This window comes from Larus michahellis, chromosome 6, assembly GCF_964199755.1.
Source record: "Larus michahellis chromosome 6, bLarMic1.1, whole genome shotgun sequence".
Classification (NCBI taxonomy): domain Eukaryota; kingdom Metazoa; phylum Chordata; class Aves; order Charadriiformes; family Laridae; genus Larus; species Larus michahellis.
The window spans coordinates 17,039,759-17,054,761 of NC_133901.1; the positions used below are offsets into that span (position 1 = coordinate 17,039,759).

The window sequence follows — 15,003 nt, forward strand, 5'->3', positions numbered from 1 at the left end:
AAAAAGGAAAAAGAGAGAGCTCAAAAGAAAATCTCTAGCCAAACAACAAAGATGCAAAGCATTTGCCACAGCTCTATTACTGGCTCCCTCAACAGCCACAATAATGAAATGAATGACTTGAAAAAAAAACAAACCAAACTTTTTTTTTTAAACTCTGAATAAAAAAAAAAAACAACCCCAAAAAAATCCCCACCCATATTCTATGTTTTCTTGTTTGTTTAAAGGCCATATTCCCAAGCCTAGCAGATGAACACACCTGCATATCACGAGCCACAAAACTGTGCAGAGGTGCACTGAAGTGTAGTCTGTACAATTAAATCACTACGTATACACAAATACACAGAGGATCTCATCGGGAAACTATGGCAACAGCAAGTCCACCAAGTTGTGATTCCCCCTTTGTCCCTACTTTTCTTTGCTCTTCTAGTCCTTCCCGACTTGGACAAGCAAAAGAATAAACAGAACTATTAATGAGGTCGGGATTGGACCTGCAACAAAGGAGCTGGAAAAGCAAAGAGATCTACCCACAAGCTTGAATTTGGAGATATTCTAAAGGAAACAAACTTCTCAGTAGAGCTGTACAGCACTGATGAATGGGATACAGGCAGCATAAGCCTGGGATACAAAGTCTTGCCTAGGAAACCGGGGTTAGAGTGCCCACAGTGCCATTGAATCACTTGCTGGAGCACTGTCACAACTGACCTTTAATTTGGATACTTCATGTCTTTCTGTCCAGCTGAGATACTTAAGGCCTGATTTTCAGAATTGCTGAGCAACCCCAGCTCCCAGTCATTTTCTCCCTGGAGTACTGCACCGGCCAGACATTTGGAAATTGCTCATAAGTATTTAAAAATAGAAAGGCTACTATCCAAATATCAAACTATACACATACATCTTTTTATACCCTAAATCAAACTTCGAAAGCCTCTCAGGCCCTCTCTGAGGGTTATTGATGCTTATGAAGTCCTCTGGCATCCTCAAATGGAGAGGCTAGTAGAACTGCAAAGCATTCCCCCTTTTCATGTTTACATTTAGCCTCAGGGAGAAGGGCCTCCTCGTGTAATGTACTGTATATTGACATTTAGACCAAAAATGCCATCAACCGATATTAGAAAACAGTAGAATTTTTCACTTCATATGAAACTGAACTATGGGTTTTGCATAATTTTTTCAAGTGTCACTGGCACAGAAGCTTGTGCTGTAACAAGGGGTCTTTTCTCTTTCAATTCTGTGTCACATTTACCTTCCCCCCTTGATCAATATATTATAAGAAAGTCAACCCCATAACAAAATGAATCATACTTCATTACTGATGGTAGAAGAATATTATTAACAGAAGACAGGTTTTTTCCCCCTTGTGAACCTGGGAAAACACTACCTGTCTTTTCCACATAGAGGATTGTCAATTTGTGTTTCTGAAATCACACATTGTCAGATATATACATGTGTAAACATACATACATACCTGTCTTTTGACTTTCTTGAAATTTAAATTATGTAAAAGAGAAACTCAAACGGCTGCATTCCAATTGTACTGAAGACCTCTCACCTCCCTTTCACCTCTGTTTTTCAGTCACTTAAATCTGGTTTCTTTCTAATCTTCTCTGAAGCCTTTGACAACAACAGATTCAGCACGAAGATCCCTACAGACAAGTTTATGTGCACACCGGGAGAAGAAAAGCAAAACCCTGTCCGCCAAGTCCACCTAGCCAGCCTTAAGGCCATTGCTGGAAAGGCAGAATCCCTTTAAAACAGAGAAAGAGACGGACTCATCTTCCAGCCCTTTTTTTAATGAACCATCAGGCAGTTCCTAGTGTTGCCACACAGGTCATATTTTTTTGCCCTGACTTCTTGATGGTGATGACACATGCCAAGATGCTGGAGACTCCCAGCTCCTCCAAGGTGAGGACGTTGCCATGTATTCTAGCTGCCACCGCTCTTATGCACTGCCAGCTGCTATTGCTCCTGCTGTTTTGTTTAAGCAGTGTATTAATTTTACCATTCAAAAAATGTTATTTAGCACGTGCTTTAAAGAAATCCTGCCTCACTCCTCTGACAGCCAATTGGTCTTGATGGCGAGAAGCAGTTCTCCTACAGCAGCTGCGTTAGTTTAATCCAAAGCAGAATACCAATAGAATAGAATCAAAGGAAATAAGTTCTTCAGGGAGATGCATTGCTCTACAGATTTAATCCTAATTCTGGCCTGAATTTTGTTAGTAGTTAGAGGCAAACTGCTCAGACATCTTTTGCACATGAGAAGACACTTATCAACCATAGTATTTTTGTGCAGCAAGGAACCCGAAGTGCAGTGATGTGCTTTTATTATTGTATTGATATATCAATACTGTAATTATGAAACTTAATTTGGTTTCTCCCTGTCCTCAGTCTGTCTCCATACCATTTTCTGTTCTATTCTATTTCCTCTCATCTCTGCAATTCCTGATAAACATATGCAGCATCCACAAAATGACACCATGCCTCACAGCCTTTGGAACAAGAATATCGTAGAAATGAAAGAGAATTTAAAAAAAAAAAGACTTAGCAAAAGCAAACTTTGAAGCTATCAACCTTACTTCTTTTATATCACTGTACATCATTTGTATCAACCGACCTGATTAAGCCCAAGAAATCCATCCGTGGAGGACAGCTGACTGCAAACCCTGTAAGACAGAAGGGACCGAACCACCGCTACAGTCCCATGTGCGACTCTGAGTAGTAGTTTGAAAAAGCATCCTGTGCCAGGGTTACTCTACGCCCATGTCAGAGCTATGCTGGGGAATCTGCATTCCTAGTTACAGGGGAAAATGAGCCAGCAATGCTACCGAGATGCTGAACTGCATCCCCTTGCATTTGCAGCCCAGGTCTTTCCCCAAAACAGAGTGCCAATGGCCCGATCTCATCCTGAGCCTTTTTTCCTGCCCCTGGACTCTCAGGACACACTGCAGATGTTTAGGGTTTCATGGCCACCTAGAAGGTCTGGTGTGGGTTGGAAAGTCAAATAGGCTGGCCACGCTGCTGAAGTCCTTCCCCATATGACAGTGCAGTTACTCTCACTTCAGCAGAGGACTCCAGAGCAGCAACGGATATTTCATTAAACAGCCCCAAATCTACAGTAGTAGATGGAATTACAAGACTTTTCAATAATTAAAAGTATATGTGACTAAAGCAGATTACACAGAACTACACCTAAAATTCTTCCCAAGCCTTGCCTCTAGCTGGTAGCACTGAGTATTTTTGCTAAGGAAATGGCAGTCACTGGTGGCCTTGAAGGCACTTGTCTGAATTTATCCAAGAGAAAAACTAATTGCTGCAGCTCTACTAAAAATCTCTCTGAACAGCAACAGTCAAGAAACAAACTAAACAGCTCAGCAATCACTGGCTGTTAAGATCATCGCCAGGCTCCTTTGCTAGTATCAGTTGGGAAGGAGACAGCTTCTTTCCCGTGCTTGCAGTTCAAACATCCAAACCCTAAATAGGCACACGAGTAATTGAAAACTAGAATGCCAGACCCAGGCAGGCCGAGCCAGAACAGATCCAGGCTATGTGAACATGCCTCCAAAATGTCTGGTTCAAAAAGGAATTAAATGAAGGACGGGAAGACAGAAACTGAACTTGAGCAGATGGCTCAGGGAACTGCCTTTCCCTCTTTCAGTACACAGCAGTGCAAACCTACCTAGCCCTCAGCTGCTGCACAGCACCTCGCTTGGACATTTTCTAAAGGCAGCAATACTCTACACTGGCATGTACAGAGAGAAATGCCAGCTCTAACATTGGGCTCTATATAATTCAGCTGAAATAAGAAATGCTGTTCCAAAAGGAAAGGACAGCTTTAATCAGGTAGAAGCCTAAGCGCTGTTTCCAAAGCCATTAAGAACCTATTTATTGCCTTCTGACTTAAGAATTATATTAAGGGTCTATGTCATTTTGTTTTAGCTGTAAGTCTGCAGGGGGGACAGCTAGCAAGCACTGAATATTTTGGTTATTTCTCATGACTAAGAGACTGCATTTCCAAATTATATGCTTTTCCCAAAACATTTGATTTGGTTTCTCAAGGTCAGGGCAATATCACAGAGCAGATTTTAAAAACAAACAAACAAACAAACAAACAAGAGTCCCTTACCTGTGGCAGAGTGAAGGCTCTCCAAGCTCCAGTATCTGGACAGGACACCTCTCATCCCACCACCGCCACACACCACCCCGCTGCTGTCCGAATCCGAACCCGGTGAGAGCCCAGAGCTGCCACTGCTACTGCAGTTTTCTCCACTGTGTGCCCCACTGGACTCACTGGGGCACTGCTGGGTCCTCATGCAGGCAGGTAAGAGGGAGAGCCAGGGGCTCTGCTCTGCTGGGGGAGGAAATGGGCAAAGCGCTGTGTAGCTGCTCGCAGGGCAGTGGTACCTGGCAGCGCTGGCTGAGGACTGAGCTGGATTCCTATCCTCCTCTCCGCTTGTCTCGATGCATCCTGACATCATAGGGGTCCACTAAGGAGGCTCCCTCTGTGGCAGCTCAACCGCTCTCAGCTGCAGCTTCTAGCAGCTGATTTTTATTAAAGCCGATTTCAAGGCATTAAAAAAAGCAAGGGTGGGACAGAGATCTTTCCTCCTAATTTAGCAGAACTGTCAGATTAAAAATAAATAAGTGGGAATAGTAGAATTTCATGCATTTTAAAAATGCCCAAGTGAGAGAGACCTTGTGTTATCTGCTTCCCCTGAGAACTCCAAAAGGACTTAACATACAAACTAATCATGTTCAGAACTGGCTGCGGCTGTTGCTATTAAAAAACTATTTTTGTAAGTCTTCAGAAAAAGAATTCAAAATTAAATCAAAGCCAGAAAAACACAGATTGAGATTTGGGGAGGCTGCAGCTGGGAGCTTTGAAAAATCATTTAGCATCCACCCCCAGACTGTAGACCTGGGACGGTCCCTATTTCAGTGTGTGATCTTTGGAAGAGACCTCAGCCCCAAGTGAAACAGCATCACTAACTACTTTTTAATTACAAAGTTTTATATTCTCATTACCAACGCGTGATCCAGTGTATCCCCATAACAATCATTCTGAAAGAATACTAGTTCCCAAGAATGCAAAAATATCTGTACTGTTTACAAACAGCTTTGAGACACCGCAGAGGTTTTATGATAAAGGACATTTCTGGACTGCCACTCTGCTGAAACACCTGCCTTACAATGCCAGATTTGTCAAAATATCAAAATAATTTACGAGTAGCCACATGTGTGTCTAGGCACCCAAACCCAAAACCAGGAGCCTAGTTTCACACAAGAACTGAAAATGCTTGTTTTATTATTTCTGTGGAAGGTAATTCTGTACAAAGTAAATAAAGCCACATTATTACATGGCCATCACAGCCTGCTCTGACAGAGACCCCACTTTGCCTCACTATCTGTGCAATAGCAGGGTTATTTTATTTCAGTAAGACTTCTGTTTTACTGAGTATTTTCTAAAAGGAAAACCTTTGCCCTCCATCACTGCAGGTTACTACAAGGCATCCAACAACACTGAACCAACTTTTGAGGCCTTAAATATTCCGGCTATTCTTTACAAGGTAGGTCTCTGCAGTAATAGCAAAAATAACATTTCTACAGTGGCCTGTAACAAAAAAAAAATTCCTTCAATTATCTTCTGAATGTAGCTACTTAGACCAAAATATCCTCCTCTAAGGCCTCCCAATACAGAAATGGAAATGAGTTCTCAATTTGACTGCAGTAGAGCCACTCTTCTGCATTATCGGGGCCTCCTAGAACTGCCTGCATTAAAGTACAAATGGAGAGAAACATTTCTTGATCATAATAATGGGGGTGAAGACAAGTTAAGCATTAACAACAAAGCTGTTCTTTGGATGTGGAGCACAGGGTGCTGAGAAGACGAAGGGACAGTGCAGCTCTTCAGACATGAAAGGTGCTAAGGAGAGGCTACAATTCAGTCCTAATTATCCTACTTTGAAATCCATGCTTGGTACATGAGAAGTAAGGAAACTCCACGCAGATGTATCTCTCCTTGACTGAGCTGCTAAAATGAACATTATTTACAGAGGCTCTGTAGCAACTGCCCTTGCCTGGGAGATCTCTGCCCTGAACCTGTTTAAATCACTCCATCTGTTCCTCTGCTAACCCTCCCACTCTCTGGACTGAACACTCTTGGCAAATACCAAGAGATGTTTATTCAGTGCCAGAGACAACAGACTGTAATCCCAGCTGAAGGTGCTACAGAGGTAGACATATTATATGCATGTACTGCATAGGCATTTTCTAACAGAATGGGAAGAGAGGAAAAATACTACAAAGCCAGGTTGTGGAAAGCACAATATTATATTAGAGTTCAAAACTGCAACCCGTCACAGAGGCGTTCCACCTGACTACAGTTTTTTTGTTGTTGTTGTTCAATCTTCATACAGATTTTCTTCAGTGACACTAGAGAGAGGTTAGTGAAAGCTGCTCTAGCAGCAACTGACTCCAACTACAGATTAAGAATCTCACTGCGCAGCCTGGTCAAGGTAGTCAAACTACTCTGAGCCTTGGACAGCCTGATCCTAAATATCTGCTGGATATTTTAGTCTCCATTGCGTTCTCCCGTAGTCTCGTTGCTTTGACCAGTGATTGCCAGAACCATTCAGGATTTGCTAAGATCTTCTTTTTCACTCTTTGCCCCATGGAAAGTTTTTATTGGTATGTTGAATCTTTCACCTCAGTAGCTAGTACATACATTCCCACTCAACCTGCTAAGACAAATTTTCAGGAATTCAGCCGTCACTGGCCCCAGCTGTTAAGGTTGGATGAAAATCTTTGAGTGAGCACATGTTATCAGAGACCTCACAGAACGCAAATATTTGTGGCTGTAGTTAAAAAGAATCACGATTAGCATACCGGGTCTAATCTTCCTGTGATTCAGAGACAAAGTGAAAAATACAGTAGGCAGCATGATTGCTTTTTAGCCACTTAAATCCAATGTTACTTCCATGGGTTAACGAGGATGGAACGGACATTTCATACTACAGCTACAATCATACACTTCTGAGTACTTGCATACCACTTTTTTCTGTGTCCCTTCAAGAACTAAAATGACAAAAATGGAATAAATAGCTCAGCTTGTTATTTTGCTGAACTACAGGACTACTAAATATTTATAAGACATAATGAAGTCCTGTTATTAAGCTAATATTTTCCCTCTTGAACAGATTTCTCCAGTGGCTGTCAAACATCTTCACATTAACTGTTGCCAAGTGTGAGCTTAACAGCCCATCTATAGCTGGGAAAAGAAGATGAAAGATGGCCACATGAAGTTGAGTAAACAAACAGTCCCTTTGCCTCTGAGAAATACTTTCCGCTATACCAGTGAGGCCAGAAGATAGCTCAGTATCACTAAGTGGTCACTGTTTTCCAGACTATCCACAACAGATTCAGACTTTGAGAACTTGGCTTGCCTATTCTTATTGCTTATGCAAGATTTCCAAGGCCACCAGTATGTTCATCATCAGGACACATCAGTCAGAATGAATTCATGGCTCTCTTGTTGGTATAACTAACAGCAGCACTGTGATGGAACTCCTGGGCATCTCTTGTAGACATCCGATAGCAGGAAATTTAAAGATCTTAGGCTGCTTAAATCTGACAAGACACAGGAAAAAATGCCAAAAAGATTCAGTCTGCATTTAAACAATGATTTTAAATAATACAGGTTTAAGATCTGTTATAGCACAGCTACAAGTCTGATCTTGTAATACACTAGGTACAAGTTTCTTCCTTTCTGAGGATATGAGAAACCCTGAAGGTTTATGGTCATATATGTGACCCTATCCAAAAGTTTCACAGATTCTCTGAGAGGTAGCATGGGGTGAAACATCTGGGAGAAGGCAACGAGGGCAGAGACAAGAATAGAAAAGTCTCTAGCTGAGAAGCAGAGAAAGCAGCGAGCAGGGACTTCAAGGAACTACACTTCCAACCCTCAGACAATTACCCATGTCTGTCTGTCTGTCACTTGTCACCTTGTGATTGTCTCCTGCTGAAAAGTCCCTAGGGAAGAGCCCAGAGATTGCAGCACCTCCCCAGAAAGTTCCCTCTGCTCTAGACCTGTGGGCTAGTAGCTCCCACGCCCAGAACTGCTCATCTCCCAGCTTCAGCCCAAGTCATAGGTACGTTCTCACAGCTGCACCCACTGTCCATCAAACAGCTTCCCAGCTACATCCCCAATTTCAGCCAATGTCTTCAAGTTACAAACAAACAGATATTAGGCTCAGGAGAGAGACAGGGAAGGAAAGGATAAGACAGCCTAACAACAAACATACTGGTCCACTGCTTTAACCCAAAGCCTTGTTATCTTTCCACTGCTCCCTCCAGTACGTTTTGGGCCCTTCCCTCTCACCCGTCTCCTGGGGCGATTCCTGGGTCAAATGGTCTCTCAAGATCTTCAGAGGCTGCCAAAAAGCAGAAAAGCATTCCCATATCCACATTAGGGAACTGGCTTGTTTCCTACACTGGTCTTTCACTCTTGCTCAAGCCTATTTGAACACTGCAGTAAACCAGGCAATAAGGAACAGATACATACTGCAAGGTACAAACCAGAAAACTAAAGGGGAAAGACACTTGATATTCATCAATACTACCCGCCAAGGTGTGCCATGCAGCCAACAAGGTCCTTCCAAAATGTTCAAACATTCATGATATTTGAACAGGACAGTTAACTTTGCTCATCTTGGGAGCAGTGAGTGTGAGTGTGTGCACACGTGTGTTAGTGGGGGTGTTCAACCTCTATACTTCTCAGGAGGAAGCTCATTCAATCTTTGCTGAATATAGAGATTAACAGCATCTCAGCCGCTCTTTATTTCGTAGATGTTAGAGCCATCTACTGGTTCCTTACAGTTTTCTCAAGTGGCTGCTCTGGACAGAAGAGATGACAAGAAGGTAGTCTGCAAAATTTGATCAGTGACCAAGAGCACCACAGTATGCCTGATCCCAACTGCTGAGATATCCAAATGACAGGTTTGAGCTTGCCTCATTTCTCCCAGCATGAAATAAAGGCAGAGAGAACAATGTGTCAGTGCTCCAGTGCCAGTGAGTGGTCAGAGGAAGCTAACGAGCACAGCAGATACAGCATTAAAATTAATCTCTTGTCCCAGCACTTGTGGTATGTTCTAGTTGGGAACAGGCAACCTCACCTGAAGTAGTAAGTTTGTGTCCAGCTAAGCTCTCGTCCTCAGGTAACGGGCAGGTGCACGACAGAACTCTCGTAGCTGTGCATGGCACCTTTTGGGCTGGGATCATGACAGCCATCTTTTCATAGCTGAAGAACTAGAGAGGGCTCCAAAACAGCCCATTCCCCACACAGCCCCTTGCAGCATTCCCTGCACAAGGTGGCCAGGTGCAGACTTTGGGAGTGAGAATTTTATTCATATTTTCAACATGGAAGTATACAGTACCACGGCATATTGCACAGTACTTTCATATCCAGTATCTTTGATGACTAAAGCATGTGCTAGGATCATCAATACAAGTAGGCGCAGCTTTAGAGTTAGGAACCTTAAAATTAGATTAAATGGATTAATCACTTAATTTTATATTTATTTTAAATGACCTACAGCTCTGTCAAAAGCAACAGGTATCACAACAAAGCTGTACAAGAATCAAAGAGGGCATTCTGCTGTACTACTGCTGCCTCAAGGACATTCCCAATCCTAAAACTGATCTAATTGATTTAAGAGTATTGCTTAAGTAATTTCTAGTTTTCTTCCCAGCTGCATCCTCCCACAGGAAGGACACATGCACATCCTCATCACCCCCAAAATGCTTCACATAAAGCCCACAAGCAGCAGCTAATAGAGGTGGCTGTGGCAGAAGCATTACAGTGCTTCCTCTGTTCAGCAGTTTTCTCTTCCACTAGCATGGTTTTGGTGGCGGAAAAAGGGTTCTGCTGCATTTAATTTGTTTTGCTACGTTTACACAGAAACTCTTGAGGTCCGGGCTTAGGTCATAGTATGAAATTCACTTGTACATAGGTACAAGGGACATTGTGTGAATCACAGATGATTCAGGTTTCAAGACCATTTCTAGATAGCATATAAACATCTACAGCACTACCAACTGGTCAATCTATATTTACTCCCCCTATTCATTCTCTGAAATTCATACATATTTTTTTTAACTCACTCACGTCCCAGTTGGGAACTATCATGACATTTGTATCAGCTGTGACTCAGAATTTACTTCTATGACAGTGGCACTTAGGGATTTCAGCTAACGTCAGAGATGCACAGACAACTTGACAATGATGGGTTTCCACCTGGGATTTTCAAGGAGTAAAGCTGCAGCTTTTTAATTCAGCCAGGGAGCTGGTCCTAAGTGTTAGGGCAACAGCAGATGCTTGTGACAGCAACTGATCAAAGCCCTCAGTGCTGAGAGAGCAGAGGCAGCGCTCTTGACACCAGGATAATAAGTAGTTTGCTTTCTTAGTTCCAGATGAAACCTCATGACTCTATGTATGAGTTTTACAAAGTGTCAGAAAGCAAACCAGTTTTGCTTGACAAAATATTATGACCATTCAACTCTGATGTAACCAGCACAATGCTACAGCTCCTTAATTAGGTAACTCCAGCAGCGTTTAATCGACGGTACAAAACAGACTTTCTGAGGCAGAAATGGCAGCTTGGTACCCAACTGTGGTTGGCTTTTCCTGGCTAGATTCCTAACCACCAAACAACTCCGCTGCAGTCTGCTTTTCTTAGCCCACCCCAAAGTGCTACGATAAAGATATCTGCAGCGTTTGGGCAGGCACTGTCAGATGGAGAATTTAAAAACCTGGCAAAGATACGTCTCACTGTTTAATAATCTGTGCGACTTACATTTTAATTCTGAGAAAGTGTCAGTCATTGGAAATGAAGCAGATATGATACTTCACGCACATTCCTCGTGAAAATACAGAATACTTGTTCTTTAAGATGATTTATTTAAAGTACAGGAAACGTCTACTTCTAGAGGCTCATTTAATCACTTTAGTGCCTAATTAGCAACTTGAGAGGAACCTCACCATACCTACCGTAGTGCTCTCCAGCAAACACAAGGCAGAGAGCCTATTTCATCTGCAGAAACCTAATTAAAGAGTGAAATATATATGACATCATCCTAGGTGAGACAGAGTTCTCATGAGACAACACAATGTTTCTACATCAAGCACATTATCATTGCCATCAGTGATCTTTTCTTCACTAAAAAGCTGACCACTGCCTTCAAACAGCCCCTGGTCTGAGCAGATTTCTGCTCAGACATGGACGCAGCATTTCACGTAAACAGGTCAGAATGCTTATCAGATAGTTTCCATATTCAATAAACCAGAGCTTAATCCCCTCATAATTCATGTCCAACTAAGACTCGGGTACACACCAGGAGAGGAGATGCGCCGTTTCCAGCCCACGCAGTCTAAGCCTGTCGGAGTGCTCTGGGAAAATGGATGCAGTTTCAATGGTAGGATGTCAAAGGCAACAGCAGACGTGATGGATGGACTTCTTCCAGCCTGTTACAAGAGAGGGAAAACAAAGACAACAAACGTTAAACTCAGATGCCCTAGAGGACAAAATACAGCATTCATCATGGAGCACCATTTCCACCTCTGATGTTTGCTCATGTAAGTAAGTAGTACATTAATAGACACGTGTGGATGATTTTGGCTAGAGAGGTTAGAAAAGGGTGAGAATGCAGGGAAAACTGCAAGATAATAAGAACAGAAGTGGTTAACAGGGTACTGGACTCATACTTCACATACTGTCGCGTATATCTACATTCACAGAAAGTTAAAGTTTCACTCCCTCCTGTAAAGCGCATCTAGTGGGAGGGGGAAGCACGTCATCCCCTCAGCTACAGAACTGTTTCCTACAACTTTATGACTAATAATTCCTGTAAATAAAGCTTTTCCCCTCAAAGATTTAGTGGCACCAGTCCCCATCCATATAGGACGGGGATAACACAGCATTCTTCTCTTCAGTTAAAGGCTCTGTTCTCTGCCTGGCTGATTGATTTTACAAAACTTACAGAACTTTATGAAACTTTGAAAACTCTATACTATTGACAGTTCTCATTGAATTAATAACTTTTGCTGGTTTAAGGGGAAAAACATATAGACACATACACACAGCTTGTGACCTTTAATACCTCAGTAAGTCAGGCTTAAAATAAACAAAAATACAAGATTGTTTGTTTAAGAAATCACATAATCATACAAACCACTGTCATAAGATACTCCATCCACCCACAGACTAACCCACTCTTCCATGTAGATATTCACTTGAAGTTTTAAAAAGATATTAAAAATCTATCAACAAAATCCAAAATGTAAACAAGGTTGTTCTCCTTTTCTGTGCCAAATCCAATACTTTCTGCCAGTTTTGCCACACCAAGAAATTTTCAATGTTTTCTGTCTCCTCTCATCCACCCTGAAATGGAAATAATGTCTGCTCGATATAAGGAAATGAGACCAACATTACCCTGCTACTTCACCAGGCAATCACAAGACACTGGGCAAGATACTACAAGAATATAGATTATCTGACAATAAGTAATACAGATTGTTGTCAATGTCACTGAAATTTGTGGTACTTAAGGCATAGTACAGATATGCTTGTATTCCTTTTCTCTTCTCTCTCTTTTCTCCATCCCATACCTCCTATGGCTGGCACACACGGAAAGCATCAGTGACTGTGAACAACTGAGAGATCAGCTGGTCAGTGAGCACTGGTCCCATGAGCACGGCCATTTCTCATCCCTGTATCCCTACTGCCCCTTCCTTTGGCTGCAAGGTTAACACTTGGTTACAAGGTATCCGTCCTTCACTGAACCAAGAATTTGGGACAGCTTGCTGTCCAGTAGTTCATCTAGGATCTTTCCGCCTCCCTACCAGCCCACACCATGTGGTGTGAAGAGAAAGGCTGCTGACTAGCCTTGATGCTGAAGCCTCTTCCTTAGAAGATGGCAACTAGTCAAAACATCCTTCCAAAACGAAATGGCAAACTAAGCCCATGGAATAGCCACACACTGCCCAAGCAGCTGAGAGTGCTTCTGCTCTGTGCCTGGTTTGCTTTATTCTTCCTGGACTTTGCTAAAACAAAGAGAACACAGCCAATACTTTGGCACAAATCACCATCTCCTGAGGGATACCATGAACCCTGTTCAAATTAACCTGAGTGGTGCCTGTTTGTCTAGAAAAGTCACAGCAAAGCCCCAGTGGGAGCACGTGCTCTTCCAGTGACAATGAAATCAAGCAAAACAGGCAAGCTACTGAGCTACAGCTTTGAAAATGCCAAGGGTAAAGTCTAGGTTATTTACATGAAAGGTGATAGAAAGCATTATTGTTTGGTTTGAGACTAGGAAGGAGAATACTGCCCTAGGGCTGTTACAGTGAAAACGGCAGGCTTCATTCTTATTAATCTCCAAGACATCAGAGCAAATTTCAGGTACAGGCATCATTTGTTTTTTATAGCAGGGAAGCCAGGCCAGTATAGCCCAAAGTCAGGAGAGGAAGCATTTTCAGAGACCTTAGTAACATCTGGGCAGGGTCTTCCCCAACCTACAAGGGAAGGGAAACGAGGGACTAGAACATAGTAAAGATCCTCTCTTCTATACTTCCTGCTATAGGTTCAAGGGGGCACAGTAATTCAGTCCCTGCGAGAGGCATTTACCCCTGCTGCGTGTCTGTGCCTTGGCAGGTACACGACAGGGGGAGACGTATCTCATTCAATCCCCTCTCCAAAGTGTGTTCATTACCCTCTTGAAGTGTATCTGAGGTGCCCACAGTGCTCATAACCATGGTAGCACACAGCAAAACTTAATTTTCTCTTATTTCAGATGGGGTGAAATCAGATTTCCAGGAGTCACATTCAGGACAATAAGCTAAAGATCTATTTTTCACGGCGCCTCATTTCTCTTTCAAAATCAAAGAGAGAGCTTTTTCTGCGCTATACCCCCTCTGGGTATAGTCCCCTGATGGGCCTTTTAGGAATCTCTCTAATTTGGCAGTGCAAAAACTGTGCTCTAACAAATGCATGCAGAAGCCACGTCTGTGCTTCTATTGCTGTGCACTGGAGAGGCATCAAGCTTAACAGTCGGGTTTTAACTTTTTGTCAAAATAGGAAAGAGCAGGATGGGAGCAGACAGGCAGTTCAGAGACATCACTAAAACAATTTTTGCAAAAATAATTCCCCAAACAGAGCCCACTGCCATTCCAGCATTATATGTCTCAGTGGTTTGAGGCATTGTCTCTGCTCCAGCTAGGGAATTTAGACTGCATTAAAAATAAGTAAGAGGACCCCAGGCTACACTGTGAAACCCATCACCATGTGAAGGGCAAAGTCTATGGCCAAGCAAAAGAAAATAGATTCATCCACGGCCGTGGGAGTTTCTCTTCTTCCACTTCAGGGGGTGCTACTTTCAAAAGCTTGCCATGACCAGTCAAATGTTAACACTTTAAGGGGCAAGATCAGAAGCTGCTCAGCTTGTTACTGGTAGCATTTCATTATAAGGGACAGCTGGGTCAAGCTTTGAGTTTGACTCTAGGGATTTACACAGACTGTTCCCATTTAAAGCAGATGAGCAGCTTACTGGACCTAAGCAAAACAAAGACCAGCATATAGAATAGTTTAGGAGTAGTATTTCAATTGGTTATTTTTTTAGTATAAAGGTAGTTTCTTGACCATTTATCCATCTCCCTCAATCTCAGCCACCAGCCCTCAAAATTAACACTATACTAATTTTTGTATATTGATCTCAATGATAGAGCAGTATCAGAAATAAACACTAGAAAAATCAAGAATTCCTTCCTGGTCTGACCTATTAAGTTGCTTCCACAATACTGCAGCATTACATCACCTTGTATCCTGACCTGATCTTGACTTAACACAATACAACTTGTCATAACTGAAGCCACACAACCCAAGGCAGCCATGTGTCAGAAAAAATCAGACTTGCAATTTCAGATCTCCAAAGCCCCATACAGTCGCCTTGTTCCAATCA

The 15,003-nt window shown here is 42.5% G+C and overlaps 1 protein-coding gene across 3 annotated transcripts in view; it reads right to left on the reverse strand.

Moving 5' to 3' along the window:
• Positions 1–15,003, reverse strand: part of ARHGEF4 (Rho guanine nucleotide exchange factor 4) — a 217,141-nt gene that overhangs the window by 95,553 nt on the left and 106,585 nt on the right. For 2 of the 3 annotated variants that reach the window (XM_074592022.1, XM_074592021.1), the window contains one exon: positions 11,386–11,515. In XM_074592022.1, the coding sequence (XP_074448123.1) occupies positions 11,386–11,515 (130 nt within the window). Of the gene's footprint in view, positions 1–4,120; positions 4,519–11,385; positions 11,516–15,003 lie in introns of those variants that run through there. The other variant, XM_074592023.1, reaches the window with a different exon arrangement.